Source organism: Macrobrachium rosenbergii, chromosome 29, assembly GCF_040412425.1.
Source record: "Macrobrachium rosenbergii isolate ZJJX-2024 chromosome 29, ASM4041242v1, whole genome shotgun sequence".
NCBI classification, from domain to species: domain Eukaryota; kingdom Metazoa; phylum Arthropoda; class Malacostraca; order Decapoda; family Palaemonidae; genus Macrobrachium; species Macrobrachium rosenbergii.
In genome coordinates, this window is record NC_089769.1 from 18494480 (window position 1) to 18517512 (window position 23033).

At 42.4% G+C, this 23033-nt stretch overlaps 1 protein-coding gene across 1 annotated transcript in view; it reads left to right on the forward strand.

Moving 5' to 3' along the window:
- The first annotated feature begins 1090 nt into the window (after positions 1–1090).
- Positions 1091–23033, forward strand: part of LOC136854643 (uncharacterized) — a 54975-nt gene continuing 33032 nt past the window's right edge. Inside the window, exons 1-2 of the mRNA XM_067131206.1 lie at positions 1091–1383; positions 19126–19283. Of these exons, the coding sequence (XP_066987307.1) occupies positions 1232–1383; positions 19126–19283 (310 nt within the window). The 5' untranslated portion in view covers positions 1091–1231. The remainder of the gene's footprint in view (positions 1384–19125; positions 19284–23033) is intronic.

Sequence of the window (23033 nt, forward strand, 5' to 3'; positions counted from 1 at the left end):
TCATGAATTCATAACTTTAACATAATTTATTTTCTCTCCATTACGGCGCTGAATGGCCTTCTTGGCCCCAGTGCCTGGGCTTTTGCCCTAAATATCATACACCCATCCATCACTAAGAATCTGTCAGTGCCCGTGTTGAACTATAAGTATTTTGCTATCTGTTATTTTGTGTCAGTGAATTTCCTAATCTTTTAGTAGTGGGTACTTTAAAATATGTCAGCTGTGCATATCATATAGGTGCAGTTGATTTTATACCATAGAAATAAAGTACGTATCTTCATCATAAGACGTAATGAAGAATTTCCACTTGGACATGTATTTCTCTAAGTTACAAACTGATACAAAGCTCTTCTTTGCTGGTGTTAACAAACTTAAACAAAATTTAATGTCACTCAGATGATACGTCATAAAATACCAACTAAATTTGTATCTGGATATATCATTTATAAGATCATTCATCATTTATTATTCATAACGTACGCACATTTAATTGTAGCAAGCCTTAATGACTATGGTCTAACTTGTGCGTTACGTTTCCTAAGAACAGAAATATAATTTGTGAAAAAGAGATAAAAGCCTGAAGACCAAAAATGTATTAAAGTGTAGGTGAAAACAACAGAGAAATATCAAAAAAAAAAACAAGGAAATATAAAAATGGACAAACTAACATGTGTACAAAGCAGTCACCAGCTGAGAAAGAAAATATGTGAACGACGATTGTTAATCGAGACTTGGGACTCCTTTTCGCTAGGTTATCACTTCATCGTTTTACAGGAATGTGTTAAAGCGAATAACGTATTCATATAAGACCCTTGGAATTATAGTACACGGATATTGATCAAGTCAGCCTTCCAGAGTACTAAGATGTCAACACAATGAAGTGCAATACGTCACGGTCTGCAACTTCTTGACAGTTGCATATTCGTAGTTACGCGTATGAAATCGAATATTTACATAACTTAGTCAAAATTTCGACAATATTATATCCTTCTAGAATTGATAAGTAGAAAAACTTGATTTATGAGAGGAAAAGTTTTTGTGTGTTATTTAACCTCTATAAAGGAAATATAATACGCAGATATTGGTCTTCATTGCCCGGGTTTCCTACATGACGAGTACTGAAGAAGAACGTATTGTTTACAATAGGACTCGATTTTTACGATGACTCCGTTGGTTAGTCCTTTTCCCCGCTGTCGATAATATGGGTTAAATTATATGTTAATTTAACAGCATGTGTAACTCCCCAGAGCTAAGGGAGGATGTAGGGAGAATCCAGATGCAGCTACCTTTGGAAATATGGGAGGTCATTCTCAAATACCTTCCATTCCTGGACCTCATGAAGGCTTCTTCGGTTTGTTATCAGTGGAGACAGCTAGCCAGAAGGTAAAATTGCCATTGCCATGTATCGAAATAGTTGTGTTCTGTCATTTTTAGGTTTTTTTGCATTTGTAATTTCCCCTTGGTTGTCACACTCTGTGGGTTATGCTATGTTTATTTTATTTAGGCTGTACTTTAGGCCATAGCTTAGCCTAGAAGGGAACGAACTGGCTGATAGTAAAACAAAGGATGCCGCAAGATGTGATTTCTTAATTAATAAGTTGCCACATTTGGATATCAGTCCAGTTATCAGATGATACATTCGTATAAAATGGCAGCAGAGATGGACTTACCCCATTTTATCCACAAATAGGGAGTACAGAAACATGAGAAATAGTATTGATTTTTGGAGTTCAGGTTTTAATTGTAACAGAAGATTTGAGATCATCCTAACGCAGCTTAGGATTGGCCATACCCACTTCACTCATAACTGTATTTTAGAGGGAACCAGTGCCCCAGTTTGTGCTCATTGTGGTGGTCAGCTACCTGTTGAGCACATGCCGCTGCACTGTCCTAAATTTAATTGCCTTAGGGCAAAGTACTTACTAACTGGGAAGACTATTTTAGAAACTTTAAATGATCATGTTGGGTTATCTGAAAGAATCTGGTTATTTTGATGAGATGTAATCTTAGTATATTTAATAAAGATTTTAGTCATTTATTTTATATACTAAGCATATATTTTGAATATAAAAGTTAAATATATATTTATTTTCTGCTGGTTCTACCCAGTATCATTCTTCATTTTTTACGTTCATATTTTAACACTGAATTTTACTAGTATGTCATCATTCTTCTGTTCATTATTAATCATATCATTAACTTATATATTTCACCTTCATTATGGCGCTGAATAAACATGATGGGTTCCGGCGCTTGGTCTTCAAGACCTAAATTTTCAGTTAGAATAGTTTATGCTTAGGTTAGACAGTAGACATAGGCTAAACTTTTAGGATAGGCTAGACTGTGTTCTCAGGATAGATAGTAAAGTAACATTTCGATAATTGTTTATGTTTAAGTATATTTATATGTTTGTTTTAGCCCTTAATGGACAGGCATCATCATATGAGTATCTATAACAGGTTTTGAGTGATGGACGGGCTAACTCATATAAGTATTAATATCACGCGCCATATGATTTGGATGAATTTAGTGGGAAAGATGTTCATATCACTTCATTGGTCCATAAATGACTTATGGCAACTGTAGTAGCTCAGCAGATCAGTGTGCCTTGAGACTTGATGGGAGGATGTATTCCCATGGCGTCTTTTTGTTTATTTGCTCATAAGTATACCCAGGAATTGCTGTTGGTTTTTGTTCTTATCTTTTATGATAGTATGTCAGCTATAATTGTAATTTTGCAAAGAAATATTAGAAAAAACATGTATACCTCACGAAAAGTTACTGCATCCCCCCACCTCAGTAAAACTCGTAAATATTTTACATCAAATATTCTCAGAATTTATTATTGATTTTGGTTCTTATCTGTTATGATATTGTGTGAGCTGTAATTATAATTTTACAGAGTAAAATAAAATAAATTATTAGTAAAAACATGTATAACTTGGTAAAATTAGGATATTTTTATGAGTGTCTTGTAACTAGGGTTGTAAATAGTCATTTTCAGCTTCCCATGGAAGGTAAGGAAAAATTTTTTTTTTTTTTTTTTTTTTTTTTTTTCACACCATGTGCATTTGCCTATCTTCCTCTTTCCATTGTTTTTTTTTTTTTTTTTTTTTCATAAATTGGCCAACCTTAAAGTTTGCCCAGTCTGGGGGTGTGCTTGATATATATGTAGCCCATCCCTTAAGGGTATATTTTTGTGTATTTTTTTATTGAATTAGATACTTCTTAGGCGAAACTAATAACCAGCTATTTTAACCATCATTATTTTAAATTTTGGGAAATATTTACAATTTCTTCAAGAATAACAGTGTTGGAATATGTTTTTTTCTGGTATATTTTCTGATTTTAAAAATTTTCATATTATTTCCTGACATCCAATTTTTTTAAAGTTAATGGGACACCTTTGTAACTCAAGTAGCTTTAAATTTCTAGAGTTAAAACAATACAAACACCACTGAAAATTCACCAGAGAAACTATATTTCAGTAGGGATATATTGTAATCTAACCTCTAATTTACTGTACTTGTTCCCTAACATGTTACAGGGCACTATTTTTTATTTATTGAAAATTAGTTTTTAGGCTATTTTGACCATTATTTTTTCATTTTGGTAAATGTTTACAATTTCATGAAGAATAGCAATGTTGTTGGAATATGGTGTTTTTCTTATTTATGTTTCAAAAATTTTTGTATATATGCTACTTTTCCCAGATTTTCTTTTTAAGCTAAAGGGCCACTTCTGTCACAAGCAACCAGTAAAAATGGCAATATAAACACTATTGAAAATTCGTTAGAAGAACCATATGCCAGTAGGGATACATTGCAGCCTAACCTTCTTAAATGTAATGTTTCCTCTCCTTAACCTGTTATAGGGCTCTGCACTTCTGAACCTATCACAGGGCACTGTGTTTCCTCTTCCTAATCTGGTATAGGGCTCTGCACTCCGGAACCTATCACAGGGCACTGTGTTTCTAATCTTCCTTAGGCTGCTGTGCCTCTAACCTTTTGCATGGCTATTTCCTTTTTTTATATAAATAACTTACCAAGTAATTACATAACTACTAGCTTCCTCCACGGCAGTCTAAAAAAAATACAAATTTCGCAGTGGCGCTACCATCGTTTGTGTAGGTGACAAGTGCCCCCCCTTCCCCCACATTCGCGACTGATAGGTACAACTCGGCAGAGAGCTTCAATTCGTTTTCTGCTGGCTCCCAACTAACATCGGTGGTTTTGTGCAGTCATTGCTTCATCTTTTTGTATAGTTGTTCCTGTATTTTAGTGAAGTATTCACTTATTTGTGGTGGCCTTTAAGATTAATTAATTATATTGTTAGCTGTGGTTAACTCTAGTTCTAACTTTAGTTCAAGATGTCTGACTCCAGCTCTTCAAGCATTCGTTTTTGCACTGAGGATTGCAAAACTAGATTAACTAAATTGTCTAATGGTTCTCACACTAAGTAAAGAGCTTACCTGTCAGGATTGGGATGATAGAAAGTGGAAGGCATTGAAATCCCATCTGGACAAACTTGGCAGAGGTAGAAAAGGGAAGGCGGCCCTTAGAGCCGAAAGTAGGACTAGTTTAGAGGGTGTTGCTTTACCAAGTGTGGTAGAAGATAGCACTGTTTCTTCTCCTCATATTCCTGTTATGTCTCCCATCCTTAGCCCTCCTACTCCCTTACCCCATGCTCCTTTACCAGGTTCCTGTGCTTCTAATCTCAACGCCATTGCCAGTCTGGAGTTGAGGTTCGACGAAAATTAGAGTTTTATATAAGTAACTTACCCAGTAATTACTTAACTAAGAGTTTCTGACTTGATGGCAGCTTCAATTTTGAAATTCTCGGTAGTGATAGTCTTTTGTTTGTGTAGGTGACTAACCCCCTGCCCACTTTCCGGTTGAGAGAGAGAGAGAGAAACAACTAAACCAAGAGCTTCACTTTTGTTTCTGCCTGCTTAACAGCAACACAGTGTTAAGAAAGCAGCTTGAGATTCTTACCTTTTGGTGATGTATTTTTGGCTTGGTAGCCTTCAGATTTGTATTGTTTAACTGATATATATTTTTTTCCTGATATTGATATTGTTCTCCTAAGAGATTTACTTTTTTTTATTTAACTGTTAGCTAGTGACTATGTCAGATTCTAGCATATCGTGTATTAGGTATTGCAGCAGAGGCTGCAATACTCACATGACCAAGGCATGTTACGATTCACAATTGACTTGACTTGTGAGTTACGTTGCTCACCCCACCCAACTCCTGGTTGTTCATGAGACTGGCTCGGCTCGGCTTGCGCTGCTTTCCTCCCAGTCCACCGCTTACCACCCAGGGATCACGTCCGCATGATCAGCACGGCTCGACTCAGCCCCACTTCGGTTCTTCTGAATCGGGTTCTTGGCACTGTTCAAGTGAACTTTCTGCTCTTCCCAGGAAAAACATTTTGCCACGGCACAAGCGTCATTATACCGTTTTTTCTTTTAAACTTCATTTTCATTTACTGGCAGCCCGTGGTTAATGGTGATCTGGTTTTATGGCACTTGTCTAGCGACGAAAATCTGCAATTTTCGGCGCCGAAAATCGCTGATTTCCACTTATCGGCACCGATAATTGGGTATTGGTGCCAATACATACCTAACAGAGGTGCCGATAACCGAAAATTTTACTCTTCGGCGCTGATAAGCCCAAAAATCGCAGAAAAAGCGCCTAAAATCTCCGATTTTCAGTTACCATCATACCCCCAGAACGGAACCCCCGCCGATAACCGAGGACTGCCTGTATTCATCATCATGCAAATGACCTATTTTGTCCCAGTTCTAGGCCTATGGTCTACAGTAGACCTGGTATTTCATCCTAATCCTTCGGGCCAGCCCTATGAGAACTGATAGTCAGCTCAGTGGTCTGGTTAAACTATTTTAATAATAATAATAATAAAGTAATAATAATATTAATAATCTTCCCCTGTGTGGCAATCATCACATTTAGATGATTATTGCTCATGGTCCGCCTCTAATGCTGGTCTGACTGGCAGGACAGGTAGGGGTACCCTTTCTCCTCATCTGTTCTCTTTTCCTCTTGGTTGTTCCGAGAGGCACAAGACGGACAGAGGGAACTTTGATGAATTTGTCTTTCTTTGGAGTTCGGCTGTCTGGCATGTTTTCATTGTTGGTTCCCCGATTGTCTCGTAGTACAACCAGGTAGCTGAGGAGGGTTTCTGGGATCTGTCAAGGTCTCCCTCCAAGGAGAGAGGTACAGAAGTTTCACACTTCAGAAGCAGTGAGGGTTTTCATCTTCAAGTTGCGATCACCCTCGTTTCTCAGAGAACTTCGCGCTGATTCGTCATTGCGAGGATCTCCGGAACAGGACAGTGGCTCCCCCAATGAATAATCGTCATCGCTCGCAGCCCTTGCAGTTCCTGAAGGGGCTAAGAGTTTCGGGGGCCACCATGGTCCTTGCTTGCGAGAGCGTTCTCAACCAGAGGAATACTTTTCTTCGGACAAGGAGTTCATTCAGATCAAGACACCAAGCTCCTCCCCTGCCTCAACATCAGATCAAGACACCAAGCTCCTCCCCTGCCTCAACAAAGTACAAATTCTTCTTGCCTCGCAGGGGTCTTGCCGACTGCAGGTTGCTCTGGCACAACTTCATCTGGCGCGATTCTGAAGGATATCTCGGGCTCTTCTGCCACTTTGTGAGGCTGCAGAGAATGAGTGACATATCCCATTTGTGGAGGTCTAAGTTCACGAGGTGGCCAAGACTGCTCAAAACTCAAGAGCATGGAGACCTGGGAAAGGGCTGAATGGAGAGAAACCTGTCTCAGCGGAGGTAGGCAAGGGACTCTGTGATATGCTGCATAGTGGCTCTGAGTGGAAAGTGACCCCTTTAATGTCTCCACCCAGAGAAGATGGCCCACTTGCAAGGCAGACATCTATTGCTGATCTAAAAATAGTACTTTACTAGAGTACTAAGCAATGACCAAGGGTTCCCCCTGTCTTAGCCTCGTAGGTGTGTTGTGCTGTCAGTGCACCTCATGCAGTGCACTGTAGGCATTACTAGAGGCTGTTCATATTTTCTTTCTTCCACCTTACATTCCACCTTCTCCTAACAATTGTTTCATAGTGGAGCCGTGAGGTTTTCCTGTTGCACCTTTAAAACCTTTACTTTCAATTTCCCTTTCAGCACTGAATGACCACATAGGTTCCAGCACCTGACCTTTGGCCTAAATTTTATTTTGTTCATGACACTTACCTGACAGATATATATATAGCTGTATTCTCCGAAAGGGACCGACAGAAATTCAAAACTTACGGCACACGCAGATGGGCCAGGTGGTTAGTACCCATTCCCGCGCTGGGAGGCGGTATCAGGAACCATTCCCATTTTCTATTCAGATTTTCTCTCTGTCGCCGTATTGTCAACACCTGTTGTCAATACCTCCGCTGTTGGATTTCGTAAACTTTTTCCACTAAGTATTCTGATTGTCTTTTGGTATTTTGACTTTGGCTTTGTGGATAGGCATACGCTTCTTTGGACTGTTTTGATTTTGGTTTTGGCTTTTCCTTGAACGAGATGTCTGGATCTAGTTCTGCTAGTTTCAGGGTGTGTGTTGTTCAGGAGTGTAAGGTGAGGCTACCGAAAGCTTCGTAGACCCTCACACAGTATGCATGAGATGTAGAGGGCATGTCTGTATGTTGGATGATCGCTGCAAGGAGTGTGAATCGTTGCCTGATTCTGATTGGAAGGCGTACGATTCTTACGTTCGCAAGCTAGAGCGTGATCGTGTAAGGAGGTCTTCCTCCAGGAGTGTGTCGGTAGGTGGGAGTCAGGGTATTAATTTATCTCCTGTTAACCCTACTAATGCTTCTCCTTTCCCTGTAGAGTCGCCTTCTAACCCTGGATTGCGTCTGAAGGTAATGCCCTTTGCGAGATTTTGAACTCCATTCGTACTTGGAGTCTAAGGTGTTGGCGATCGAAAGTGCAGTGAAGTGTAGTGATCCCCAGTGTTGTGGAGGGGGCGTCAGATCGGCCCTATAATGCCTCTAGGTCTAGACCTCTGCCGAACTCCCAGGACTTAGGGAATGGGCATGTCGAAAGTCGCAAGAGGGTTACGGGGACCCCACCGATCTGGCGTCCCTTCGGCAGGCCTTGTTGACGCCTCCCAGGCTGCCAAGGATCGTGCTCGCGCGCACGGATCCTTAAGGATTGTTTTTCGTCCTCCGAGGCGCCCTCTCCACTTAAGGGGTCACGTTCGGTTGGGACTCGTCCTTTCAAGAGGAGCCGCGTTGAAGAGGACGCTTCTTCTCCTCTTTCTCGTGCCTTAGAATCTTCTCCCGACTGGCTGCGAGATTTGCCGCAGAAGAGGACCAGGATTTCTTCGGAGAAGGACGTTGCTGAACGCCCCAGCCGCACCAAGAAGAGAGCCCTGTCGCTCTTGGTAGAAGGAGGAGGACGTCTCCTTCCCCTCTTCTTCTCATAAGAGCAGCCCTTCTCCTGAGAGGGCTTCCTCTCTTCAAGCGTCTTATCCAAGATATGCAGCGCAGTTAGCTTCCCTTCTCGCTGCTAAGGAGAAGCAACCTCGTGGGCGCCGCAAGGATTTGTCGCTGCCAGTTAAAAGATCTAAGAGGTCTCCCTCTCCTTCTCTTCGTTTGTCTCTTCCCCTCGCGGCTTCTCGTAGTCGCCTCATCGTTCTGTGGATCATCAGCTCTCCTTGCCCCGCGTCGTGACTGCTGGTTGATCAGGACGCCCTCTTGCAGCTCGCTTGCTGCTAGTAAGAGTTCGCGCCAAGACGCTCTTCTTGCCTCTCCTCCTGCTTCGCTCGTTTTGACGTTCGCAGGACGCCCACCAGGACGCTTCTCGTTTTCCCGATCCCTGCATGATGCTCTTCAGGACTCGTCAAGAAGCTCGGCGCTCGCTCGCCGGGACTCTCGTCAGGGCGCCGCAGCTTGTAAGACAGGACGCTCTTCAGGACGCCGGCTGCTTTTCGAAGCAGGACGCCGTCAGACGCCATCAGGACGCTCGTCAGACGCTCCTCAGGACGCTCATCAGGGCGCTTCGGCAGGACGCTCCTGTACGAGTTGTTCCTGAATTTTCTGCTGCTTCTTCCCCACGAGAAGAGGTCTCTGGGACGAATTGGACCCAAAGGTCTTTGTTTCTCTCTAGCCCCGAAGACTCTCCTGTCGCTCCTGTCGAAGAGGCGGATTTGTCTCAGGAGTCGGACTCTGCTGAACAAGAGCCCCTCTTTCGTCTTTCTCCGACTACAGGATTTTGGCTAGTATGCTTAAGGAGCTTTTTCCTGATAAATTTCAGCCTTCTGCTCCTCTTTCCCCTCCTTCGCAGTTAGCTTCTTCGAAGGTGAGGAAATCGCCCGGCTTCCTACAAATGAAGACTTCTCTGGCTACAAGAAAAGCTCTCAAGAGGGTCAATGCGTGGATGGAAGATAGGAAGTCTCAAGGGAAATCTTCCTTCGCTCTCCCCCCGTCTAGATTGTGCGGGAAAGCGGGAATGTGGTATGAGACGGGAGAGGAAATTGGCTCTAGAGTTCCTTCTTCCCTCAAGGTGATTTTTGAGTCTCGTGGATGCGCTCAAGGAGGTCTCTTCTTTCTTCGACTAAGGTGTCTTGGACTCTTTCTGAAACCGACCACCATCTGAAAGGCCTCTTCAAGTCGATGGAGGTTTTTAACTTTCTGGACTGGTGCTTGGGGCCTTGGACTTAAGGACTCGTAGTCCGGACTCTATTTCTCTGGGGAGCTGTCCAGTGTACTGTCGTGCATGGACAAGGCCGTCAGGGATGGCGCTGATGAACTGGCTTCTCATTTTGGTACAACCCTCCTAAAGAAGAGGGCTTTGTACTGCAATTTCGCTGCCAAGTCAGTTTCTCCTGTTCAGAGGGCTGAGTTACTTTTGCCCCTCTTTCAGCCATCTCTTCCCCAGCCGCTTGTCAAGGATCTCGCCTCCAGCCTTAAGGAGAAGGCTACTCAGGATCTCCTTGCTCAGTCTTCCAGACGTCCTAGTGTCCCTTCTACGTCTTCTTATGAAGGACTTCCCCAAGAGACAGAAGCCCTTTCGTGGGAGATCTTCCTCCTCTAGACCTTTTTCATGAGGAAGAGGTCTCTCCAGAGGCGGAGCCCTTCTTCCCAAAGGGGCAAGAAGTGACTTTTCACCTCCAGACACCAGTAGGAGCCAGGCTTCTCCTGTTTTCGGAAGCCTGGAAAGTAAGAGGGGTGGATTCCTGGTCCTCAATGTGATCAAAAAGGTTACAGGATCCCATTCCTCTAAAACCCCCTGTCCTCTACTCCCAGAGATCTGTCGCCTTCTTACCGACCGGAAAAGCAACAGATCCTTTTAGATCTGCTGGAAGAAATGATTCAGAAGAGAGCAATAGAGCGAGTCCTGGATCTGGAGTCTCCAGGTTTTTACAATCGTCTCTTCCTGGTTCCAAAACAGTCAGGGGGGTGGAGACCAGTCCTGGACGTCAGCAGACTGAACAACTTTGTCGTCAAAGAGAAGTTCAAAATGGAGACGCCCCAGTCGGTTATCAATGCACTGCGACCAGGCGATTGGATGGTCTCTCTGGACCTTCAGGACGCCGTATTTTCATGTCCCCATTCATCCTCAATCGAGAAAGTTTTTGAGGTTTGTCCTGAAGGGAAGAGTGTACCAATTCAGAGCTCTCTGTTTCGGTCTGAGTACAGCTCCTATGGTATTCACAGTCCTGATGAGGAACGTTGCCCGGTGGCTTCATCTTGCCGGAGTAAGGATATCGCTCTATCTAGACGACTGGCTCATCCGAGCCACATCGGAACAAAGGTGTCTGGAGGACTTGCATTCGACTTTGGAACTGACAAAGTCCCTGGGACTTCTTGTGAATTTAGAGAAGTCGCATCTGATCCCCTCTCAGTCCATTCTTTATCTGGGGATTCGGATGGATTCAGCGGGTTTTCGAGCCTTTCCATCCCAGGAACGTCAGCAGCACTGCTTAGTAAAAGTTTCGGCCTTCCTGGGGAAAGAAACATGCTCGGTGAGGGAATGGATGAGTCTGCTGGGGACCATTTCATCACTGGAGAAGTTTGTTTCCCTGGGAGGTTGCATCTCAGACCCCTACAGTTCTTTTTCTTGCAGACAACTGGAAGAACAAGGAGGACTTAGACGAGTCTCTCAGGATCTCTCTCTGTCAAGGACCATCTTCGGTGGTGGCTCGATCCTGTAAAGTTGGCAGAAGGGGTCTCTCTCTATCTTCAGAGCCCCGACCTAGTGTTGTTTTCCGACGTGTCCATGTCGGGATGGGGAGCAACACTAGGGGGGAGGAAGTGTCAGGCACCTGGAAAGGGGAACAGGTGTCCTGGCACATAAATCTCAAAGAACTGAAAAGCGATTTTCCTGGCTCTTCAGTTCTTCCAGGATCAAGTTGCAGGTCGGGTGATTCAAGTCAACTCCGACAACACCACGGCCCTGGCGCACCTCAAGAAACAGGGAGGTACTCATTCTCGGTCCCTGTTCTTGATCGCCAAGGAGATCCTGCTTTGGGCACATTCTCACCAGGTGACGATTCTCACTGCTTTTGTTGCAGGGGTCGAGAATGTTCGCAGCGACCTTCTCAGTCGACAACATCAGCTTCTGCCAACAGAATGGACTCTGAACGCAGAAGTGTGTCAGGATCTTTGAAACTTTGGGGACGTCCCCTAGTGGACGTTTTCGTGACTTCAAGGACCACAAGGCTGCCCCCTTTACTGCTCTCCTGTTCTCGACCCGGGAGCCCTAGCAATAGACGCCTTTCTCTGGGACTGGAAGGGTCTAGATCTGTACGCCTTTCCCCATTCAAGATTCTGGGGAAGTCGTCAGAAAGTTTGTAGCCTCAGAAGGGACGAGAATGACTTTAATCGCCCCTTTTTGGCCTTCAGCAGAATGGTTCCCAGAGAGGTCATGTCTCTCGTGGTAGACTATCCAAGAACGCTTCCTTTGAGAACAGATCTTCTCAAACAACCCCACTTCAGAGAGGTACCTCAAAAACCTTCCGCTCTGAGTCTAACTGCATACAGACTATCGAGAAGTTGCTCAGAGCGAGAGGTTTTTCTAGACCAGTGGCTAAGGCGATCGCTAACGCCAGGAGAGCCTCTTCCAGCGCAGTGTACCAGTCCAAGTGGATCGTTTTCAGGAGGTGGTGTAAACTTAAGGAATTTCTCCACCACGACCTCTCTTTCCCAGATAGCGGACTTCCTTTTATATCTGAGAAAGGACTTGAACCTGGCAGTCCCTACCATCAAAGGCTATAGGAGTATGCTGTCAACGGTCTTCAGGCATAGAGGCCTGAACTTATCGGACAATAAAGACCTTCATGATCTTCTTAGGTCTTTTGAGACGTCTAAGGTAGCCTCCCTAAGTTTCCTTCTTGGAATTTAGACGTAGTTCTAAAATTCCTGATGTCGAAGAGGTTTGAACCTTTAAATTCTGCTTCCTTCAGAGATGTAACAAAGAAAGCTATTTTCCTAACTGCTCTGGCGACGGGCGAAGAGAGTTAGTGAACTTCAAGCGTTCAGCAAGATTATAGGTTTCAGAGGCCCTGATGCTGTCTGTTCTCTGAGCCCTATTTTTCTTGCTAAGAATGAGAACCCGTCTTCCCCTTGGCCCAGGTCCTTCGAAATTAAGGGCTTGACGGACATCACTGGACAAGAACCTGAGAGAACCCTGTGTCCTGTCAGGGCTCTAAAATTCTATTTGCAGAGGACCCAGAATTGTAGAGGTCCTTCTAGCAATCTCTGGTGCTCCGTTAAGAGGCCTGATTTACCTCTCTCGAAAAATGCCCTGGCGTTCTTTCTATGAAGCACCATCATAGACGCCCATTCCAGTGTGCTAGACGAAGACTTGAGAACTTTGAAGGTTAAGGCTCACGAAGTGAGAGCCATTGCTACCTCAGTGGCCTTCCAGAAAACCAGTCTCTCAATGACATTCTGGGTGCCACTTTTGGCTTAAGCAATTCGGTCTTTGCTTCTCATTATCTCACAGAAGTGAAGACGTCCTATGAGAATTGCTGTGCGCTGGGGCCTTACGTTTCCGCAAATACGATCTTGGGAACAGAAAGCGACTCTCATCCTCTCCTTTAGTTTTGTTTTGGTGTGTTTTTAATATTTTTTGTGTTGTTTTTATGGTCGTTGGGTCTCCACCAGTGGTGGTCGCCCAGTCCTTAGTTTATGTTAATCTTTTTGACGAACTAGGCTTGGTCAGGTGGTTGTTAGTTTGTCGCTACCCTTATAGTAAGGTCATATGGTCTAGTCACATTGTGGTCTCGCCCCGTTGACAGATCATCTAGATTCCACCAGCTCTATAGGTCTCTACCTCGCTGGAGTTTTCTAGTAAAGCAGAAGCAGGCTTGGGTGACAGTAATCACGAAGTCAGCAATGCTAACAGGTAAGGAACCAAGGCGTCAATCGCCTACATAGTTTTGTTTCCTAAATCCTATTCTGTCTCTTCCCACCTCCAATGGTGGGATTCAGCTATATATATATCTGTCAGGTAAGTGTCATGAACAAAATGATATTTTTATGATAAAATAAAGTTTGTTCATACTTACCTGGCAGATATATATAATCATAGTACCCGCCCTCCCCTCAGGAGACAGTAGTTCTAGTTTCTAGAAAATCTGAATAGAAAATGGGAATGGTTCCTGATACCGCCTCCCAGCGGCGGGAATGGGTACTAACCACCTGGCCCATCTCGTGTGCCGTAAGTTTTGAATTTCTGTCGGTCCCTTTCGGAGAATACAGCTATATATATATCTGCCAGGTAAGTATGAACAAACTTTATTTTATCATAAAAATATCATATTCCATTCCATTCCACATGTTTTAATTTTGGTGGATACCAGTGCTTCACTACTGGCCTCTCCTGCTGTGACCATTGTTGCTGCTCCTACTGTTGCTCCTCTTGCAGCTCCTGCTGTGACTTCTGTTCCCGTTGTGATGCCTGAATGAAGCTCATCCTTGTGGCCATGGGTCAAGCTGGGAGGGAAAGGTTACAGAAGCATTTCTGAAGTTTCTACCATCAAAGTGATATCATCAGCATAAAACATTACCAGGGGGCTCATTCCTTGCATCCTTGACCATTACATGCAGCACTATATTGACCAGGAAGGGGCTCAGCACTTATGCCTTATGCAGTCTTACTTTGACCTGGAAGCTGCTAGTCATCCCTACAGAACTTCTCAAGGTGGCTGCTATGTATCTATGCATTTCACTAATTACTCTGACATATTTGTCTTGTATCCCCCACTCCCTCAAACTTCTTCACACTGTCTTTAGGTACCCGTCATATATGTTTTTTGGGTTGATAAAGACCATATGAAGGGTCCTCTGCATCTCTCTCTCTACATCTCCTTTACATGGTATAAAGAGAATATTCCAACAGTTGTACCAATCCATTTCATAAAGCCCAGTTGCTGTCTTCTCATCTTGACTTCTTGTGTAAACCTTTCATATTATCACCTTCCCAGCTTAATCCATAGTTGGGATTGCTGTTTGTAATGAGCCTTTTCCAGGTGTTTCTAACACTCATTGTGTGTCCCTTGCCACAATTGGTTTTAGCAGAGGTTTTATGGACAGATGCCCTTCCTGACTCCAGCTCTCCATATTTATCTGAGCTTGGGAAAGATAAAAACTGTAATCATTGCTAAGAACAGCAGGGCAAAACTATGAACAACAAACCTGGGGACAGTGCACTCCACAAGGCAAATCTCTCCCACACAAAATTGCACTCCCATATAAAACACTGTTCTGTGAGAACCCATGGCCCAACCTCCCAAGTGGAGAAACTTTCAAAGAGAATAAGAGCATAAGAAACAAAAAATCAGTAGAAGAAAAAAAGAGAGAGGAAAGAGAAAAACAAAGGATTGAGAATGGGAGGGTAAGGTGAGAAAGAGAGAGTAAGAAAAGTTAAGTAATTGAGAGAAATTAAGTAAAAATTGGAGATCGGTATAGCTGAAGTAAAATAACAAAGTCATCTCTGCCAGACCATGTAGCAACAAAACATTACTCAGTAGGTATGGGGTTGCAACTGATAGTAAAGTAAGGAAAAAGTTAAGTATATCTTAGTTTAACCAGACCACTGAGCTGATTAACAAACTGTGCCCGAAGGATTAGATTTATTTTGCGTGGCTAAGAACCAACTGGTTACCTAGCAACGAAACCTACAGGTTATTGTGGAATCCGAACCACATTATGACAAGAAATGAATTTCTATCACTAGAAATAAATTCCTCTAATTCTTCATTGGCCGGTCGGAGACTCGAACACTGGGGCAACAGCGTGCTAGCCAGTAAAGTAAGGAAATGAAAGGAAAATGCATAGGCCCAAGCAAATCAAGTGGTCCAAATTAAAGACAGCCCAACTTTGGGGGGCAGTTTACAGAAAAGGTATTGGAAGAGATTGTTCGAAAGAGAAATAGTACAGGTATTAAGACCAGTTAAACCAGTTCCAAAGGGGAAATCTTAAGATAAAGCATTGTGGAATATGGGAAAATAAAAACTTGGTAGGTTAATCAGTAGTCCAGAGAGATGACTTTGCTGTTTTACTTCAGCTTTACTGATCTCCAATTTTTACGTCATTTTAGACAGAATCCATTGGGCAACCCAAGGGATGTTGAGAGTTTAGAAATATGACTTAGTGGACTTCTTAAAATGATAATTTGATAACATAATTTCCTTTTTTGCTTGGATGCTAGCACTATTTGACAAAAATAGAGATGGAAAAAACTACAAACTGTGCTAAGTCCAAGAATTTATTAAACCAGTAGCAACATAAGGTAAAACTCACAGCAAGGTGAAATACTATCTAGAAAAATGCATGTTCCCCCAGAAGACAAGCAATGATGCTGCCCAGATTTTTGGTATCTTAGGCACTGGCTACCAATCCCCCTATTCCTCAAATACTTTGAATCTTAAAAATGGAAGATAACTATCAATCAATGAGATCAAGATAATGGTCAAATAGTAGCTGTAACAGAAATTGGGATATGGGTGTTTTCAGTAAGTTGATAGTACAGTTAAGTAAAGGATCTCACAAAATAGCAAGATTATTGATTGATAAAGGATTAAGGTTACAAGATTATTTTTTTAGGTTTGATGAAAACACTCACAAAATAGGGGAACTCCAGTCTTGTTCAGTGTGCTAAACAGAATGAGACCAGCCTCAAAGAATGCCTTGTTGGTTTGTTTAACTGAGAAGTCCATTTGTGTGCATAATGTATCAGCAGGAGTTGCCCAGATTAATGCCATCTTGAATGGTAGTTTCCCTGGAAGTAGATAGCACAGGATCCTATGTCCAGCCCATCAGTAAATACAAAAGAAAGGATGATGAATGTGAAGTCTCACAGGAATTTCATGTTCCAGTAATTTGGTACTCTACTGCAAAACATCAAACGAGTTCATGGAGTATTGAAAGTAAGATTCATGTTGGATTAGGACCCAGTGACCTGTGCTTGCCGGGAAGAGTGAGAGGTATCTGCCTTGTCTTGGCTAACCCTCTCTCGGGTAAACAGTAGTTACAGCGAAGGCGGTGATGAAAACGCAACTAGCAATCAAGGTAGTTATGCTTGGATTGGAATCTCGAACTATTTAACCCTTAAACGCCTACTGGATGTATCATATGTCGACTAAAATTGTCTGTTGGGTGTCAAGTGGACGTACCGTACGTCGACTACAAAAAATTTCAACCTTCGGTCAACTTTGACTCGACCGAAATGGTCGAAAAACGCAATTGTAAGCTAAAACTCTTACATTCTAGTAATATTCAATCATTTACCTTCATTTTGCAACAAATTGGAAGTCTCTAGCACAATATTTCGATTTATGGTGAATTTTTGAAAAAACTTTTTCTTATGCCCACTGTAAACTCAGCCGAAAATTTCAGAAATTCTTTCGTCATTTTGTCGTAATTTTTGCACTGTTATATATTAGCCATTACATAAAGTTTTATATATGATAATGTGTGCAATTTCATGTAAAATACAGCAAAATACAACCCATGGTTGTAGCTTTTATCAGTTTGAAATATTTTCATATAAACCACGATAACTGCCAAAATTTCAACCTTCAGTCAACTTTGACTCGACCGAAATGGTAAAAAAACGCATTTGTAAGCTAAAACTCTTACATTCTAGTAATATTCAATCAATTACCTTCATTTTGCAACCAATTGGAAGTCTCTAGCACAATATTTCGATTTATGGTGAATTTTTGAAAAAACTTTATCCTTACGTCCGCGCCAGAAATTCTTTCACGTTGTCGTAATGTTTGCACCGTTTTATATTAGTCGTTACATAAAGTTTTATATATGGAAATGTGTGCAATCTCATGTAGAATACAACAGAAAATAACTCATGGTTGTAGCTTTTATCAGTTTTGAAATATTTTCATATAAATCATGGTAACTGCCAAAATTTCAACCTTCAGTCAACTTTAACTCGACTAAAATGGTAAAAAAACGCAATTATAAGCTAAAACTCTTACATTCTAGTAATATTCAATCATGTACCTTCATTTTGCAACAAACTGGAAGTCTCTAGCACAATATTTTGATTTATGGTAAATTTCTGAAAAAAAAAAAACTTTCCTTACGTCTGCGCGTGGTAACTCGGCCGAACATCTCAGAAATTCTTTCATCACGTTGTCGTAATGTTTGCATCGTTTTACATTAGTCGTTACATAAACTTTTATATATGAAAATGTGCGCAATTTCATGTAGAATACAACAGAAAATAACTCATGGTTGTAGCTTTTATCAGTTTTGAAATATTTTCACATAAATCACGATAACTGCCAAAATTTCAACCTTCGGTCAACTTTAACTTGACCGAAATGGTCAAAAACCCAATTGTAAGCTAAAACTCTTACATTCTAGTAATATTCAATCGTTTACATTCATTTTGCAATAAATTGGAAGTCTCTAGCACAATATTTCGATTTATGGTGAATTTTTGAAAACAACATTTTCCTTACGTCTGCGCGGTAACTCGGCCTAACATCTCAGAAATTCTTTCGTCACGTTGTCGTAATATTTGCACCGTTTTATTAGTCGTTACATAAAGTTTTATATATGAAAATGTGCGCAATTTCATGTACAATACAACAGAAAATAACTCCTGGTTGTAACTGTTATCAGTTTTGAAATATTTTCATATAAATCACAATAAATAGAAAAAATTCGACTTTCAGTCAACTTTAACTCGACCGAAATGGTCGAAAACTGCAATTGTAAGCTAAAACACTTACAGTCTAGTAATATTCAATCAATTAGCTTCATTTTTCAACAAACGGGAAGTCTCTAGCACAATATTTCGATTTATGGTGAATTTTTGAAAAAAACATTTTTTTGCGTCCGCATGTTACGAATTCATGCATTATTTTGTGATGATATTTTCTCTGTTTTGCTTTGATCATTTTACAATTTGTTCTATACCAAAATCATCGCAATTTAGTGTACAATACAAAGAAAAACAAAATAACCCGTTAGCTTTAACCGTTCTGCTCACAGCGCGATTTGTATAAAATTATATATGAAAAATTTTTTTGCGCTGTCATATATTTCAATATTTATATATGATATTGATATTTTTTTTCATTTCTGATGGTTGCATACTAAACTTCAGGCAATGACAAAAAAGGGAGCCAAAAATGAACTCTTAATCTTAAAAACTAAGCGTGCTGTGATTTTTGTAAAAAAAACTTTTTTTCCGCTTTGGCGCTAACTCACCGAACGCCGCCGGCATACGGGAGACGTTTTTGTAAATAGAGACTCGGCGTTTAAGGGTTAAGATCCAGACATAATTGAGAAATATTTGTTGAGGTCCTTTAATCTTACTGTGTACGTATACATATAGGAAAATCAAGGAAACTGGAATTTCAACAGCTGAAGAGTAATATAGAAAAATGTATTATAAATACAGTTGTTTTGTACAACAACAGTCTTCCTCTATTATAGTAACAATGGAAATTTGTATGAGACCATAATAGCCTGTTTTGTAATTGTGGATTATGTATTAACCGAGTTAATTTCCTGAATAAAATAAATTGTTATAATTGGATATGTTCAACTTACTTTAGTTTCAAAGAGAAGCTATTATTATTTTATGATTTATTTTTGCCTTCTAGAATCAGCCATGAGAGGTGTCTCAATCTACCAACACGTCTTCTTTTAGAACTGATTCATGAATACAATGTCACCAGCAGTTATGTACCATCACCTACGCGTACACCTACACCAACACCATCATCATCTCCTGTTCTCACACCTCTTAGTGAGAATGTTGGTAAGTATAAAGTGAATTTAAAAATTAAGTCAACACAACTTTTTATTTGCTCCAACACAGTACACAAACCTTCATCTTACAATAGGTGCATGAAATAGTTGTGGGTGTGTGTAGTGAGTGTGGCAGGAGTCCCAACTTTTGCTCAGCTGACCCTTGACTGATACTTTGGCTGCCTTTGAGGAGTACATGTCGCTGCTCTGCAATGTGGAGCTTTGTTTATTGAGGCTCTTCACTTTTGATGATGTTCTGATTGTTTGTGTGCTTGTTTGTTTGTTTTGGTTTGCATGGTTGCATATGTATCATGTTCATTTCCCCAATTATTTGATCATTATGAATTTTGTATGAAGAGGTCCAGAATGTTCAAAGGAGCAGCCTGTTACGGAGTATCAAGGATGGTCACTATCCCTGTGGCTTAGATATGGTTCCAACCAGAAGAGGATCAGAATGGTATTTGTGTATTTTTTTAAGGTAACATTTCCCTTCATTCAGAAGAGCTCTTTGACTTCTGTCTTTACTGGTGCTGCAACTGTTGCTGCCAAATCCACATCTTGTTGGTATCCCCATGCTGGATTGTCTGAGGAGGGGCCATGGGATTGGTTGGATGTTCCTCTCACATATCTGCATGTGATGTCTTGATGTGCATTGTCAGTGTCATTTGCCACTATGCTTTCCTCAGAAGACTCTCTGGCCATCCTTTTGGAATGGAAGGGGAGCCTTGGCTGCTCCTTTTCTGATGCAGCTGGCTTTGGCCTCTGTGTTCCTAGTGCTAGTAAGTTTTACTCTACTTCAGATGTTACCCACCCAGTGCTGCTTCATGTATATATTCTGAAGAGGGAACCCAAGATGTTGATGTCTGTTGCTTTTGCTGCTGCAGCTGCAACTTGTTGGTCCTCTTAGAAGCTTTCCTCAACCAATACTAGGCTGTGAAGGATAAACCCAGCAGCAAACAAAGTAGGAACAAGGTTAGGAAAGATAATGCCCTTCCTCTTCCTTGTCGAGCTCATCATCTTCCTCCTCTTCCACTTCCTAACTGTCCTCCAGCTCATCTCGGTCCATGGGCTGATGTAAAGACAGGAAGAAGGTTCAGAAGCCTTCTTCCCTTGAGAGGACCAGTGCAAATATACTTGGGCACCACTTTTCCCAGTTGATGTCATTTTTGCCTGTGCATTGAGGGTTACTTAGCCCAGCTGCAGGAGATGGTTTGCAGACCTACCAGTTCTTGAGCCTTTCCTAGGTTGGTTTGGTATATCAGCTCCTTCAGCCTTGTGTAGGGATTGATTCAGTCTGGTTTGGAGCCTGTATAGCTTGATGGTCTTACACCATAGGAACCATACCAATTGAGCTGGAGAGGAAATTTCAAGAGATCTTAGAGCTCATTCATGAGTAGTATGGTTTTCATATAAGTAACTTACCAAGTAATTACATACCTACACTTTTCCACTCATGCGGCAGCTTAAATTTGAAATTCGAGGTAGGGCTACTGTCGTTTTCATGTAGGTGATACCCCACCTTATATCAGGGAACAATAGGAACAACAAAACAGAGGAGCTCGCTTCTTTTCTGCCAGCTTTCGGTGTAACATTGGAGTTTTGCAGCAGCTTGGTTTGAATTACTCATCACTTTTTCAGGAATATCATTCCAGGATTCAGTGATTTATTGACTTCTCTGGTGGCCTACAGCTTAGTTTAGACAGTTTATTTCGATTTGAGACGATAACAATGTCGGACTCTAGCTCCTCCAGCATTAGATATTGTAGGGAGCATTGTAAAACCTGCTTGACTAAAGCAACTTATGACCCCCTTACTATTTGCTGTAACTGTGGAGGACAAGTGTGTTCAAAACACTTGACGTTTGACATATGTAAGGATTGGGATGAATGGCAGTGGAAGGTATTAAAGTCTCATTTAGAAAAGCTAGATAGAGATAGGAAAAGGAAGGTGGCTTATAGAGCCGAGATTAGGACTCATAGTCTAGAACCGGCTCCTAACCTGAGTGTAGATGACCCAGCCATTCCTTCTTCCCCTGCTTTAGCCTTGTCCCCCATCCTTAGTCCTCCTAATATTGTTAATTTTCCACCATCTACTCCTGTGCCTAGCTCCCATGCTTCCAAACCCAATGCCATTGCCAGCCTCAAGTGTAAGTTTGAATGTAGATTTAACCTTGTAGTGAACACTGTGACCGAATTAGGGGCGTCCCTAAAAGTCCTGATGGACAAAGTGAATAGTGTTGAGCTAGTGGAGGGGGTGGCTGTCCATCCTGTCAACTCTCAGACAAAGGTCCCTGTCGCACTCCCCTGAACCTGGTAGAATATATACCGGAGGTCCAAAGGAGGTCGAGGGACCTTGCCCACAGGCAGTCGCTGCCTCAGTAGAACCTATTGCCGTTGGAAGGGTGTCTCTATTAGTGTCCACCAGTTGTTTTCGGACTCAGAGAGCCCCAACATAAGGCATTCTAGGTGTGTCCCGTCCCCTGAAGAGATGTGGCAGTAACGAGTCATCTTCTATTCCCTTGAAAAGGACGAGAGATCCCTCTCTCATTCCTCAACCAGGTTGCAGTGCCTGGCTCATCCCAGATTACTTTGCACCAGTGTTTGGCACCAAGGAGCCCGTCAAACAAGGAACGCTTCTCGTCATCGTCTAGGCACCCAAAAGAGCACCCAGTGTACTTGCCTGAGCGACATAGTCACGTCAGTCACAGTCTCCGAGCACCCAGCGCCAACTCCCGAACGCCGCTGACTGACTATGCAAGCTCAACACCAGTTGACAAGAGTTCGACACCAGCCGCCAAGCGCCCATCCAGCTGTAGTTCACCTGCCCCCACAGCAGAAGACCCATCTTTCGCTCACATTAAACAACAGTTGACGGATGTATTAGGATTACGAGCAGTCCCCAGTTATTGGCAGGGGTTCTGTTCCTGACAGTGTGACGATAACCGAAAATCGCTGATAACCTGGTTATCGGCACTGATATCCGGTTACCGGCGCCGATAACCGGGGAACAGTGCCGATAAGTGGGGATCAGTACCAGTAACCAGGGATTGGCGTCGGTAACTGGAGATCGGTGTCGAAAATCCGGTTATCGTCGCCACTAGACAAGCTCCGTAAAACTGGATCGCCGGTAACCGAGGCTGCTGATAACTGGGGACTGCCTGTATTTAAGACTCCTGCTGAGGTTAAGCCTTCCAATGTCTTATCCGTGTCGCTGATATCTTCTGTTGAGGAGGAAGAGGTAGTTCAAGAATCAGCTCCTTCGGTGTACACCTCTCTTTTAGGGTATTTTTTAGCAACTTTTCCATCACATTTTCAGGCAGCCGCTCCAGTTTCTCCGGCTTCTACTCTCCTAATGAAGAATCAAGTGGACTCCAGCTCTCAGCTTTCCAGGATGGTGCTTTCTTCCTCTTCAAAGAAAGCTCTTAAGGAGGTTGAAGATTGGCTTGCACTGGAAAGGGAGCAAAGGAAGGCCGCTTTTGCCCTGCCTCTGTCGAGACTTACAGCTAGGAGATACATGTCCTATTCTACTGGAGAAGCCCCATCCCTGGGAGGTGCTGCCTCATTCCAGGGGGAACTTCTCAGGGTTGATTGACTCTGCACGCCGTTCTGCCTTCTCGTCAGCCAGAGTTATATTTGCTCCGTCAGAGTTAGCCCACCTGGTAAAAAGTGTTTATAAGGCTTTTGAAGTCTTCAGTTTCCTCTATTGGTTGGTCAGAGCTCTCGCCAGGAAGATCGAGGACTGTGGTGATTTGAAGAGACCA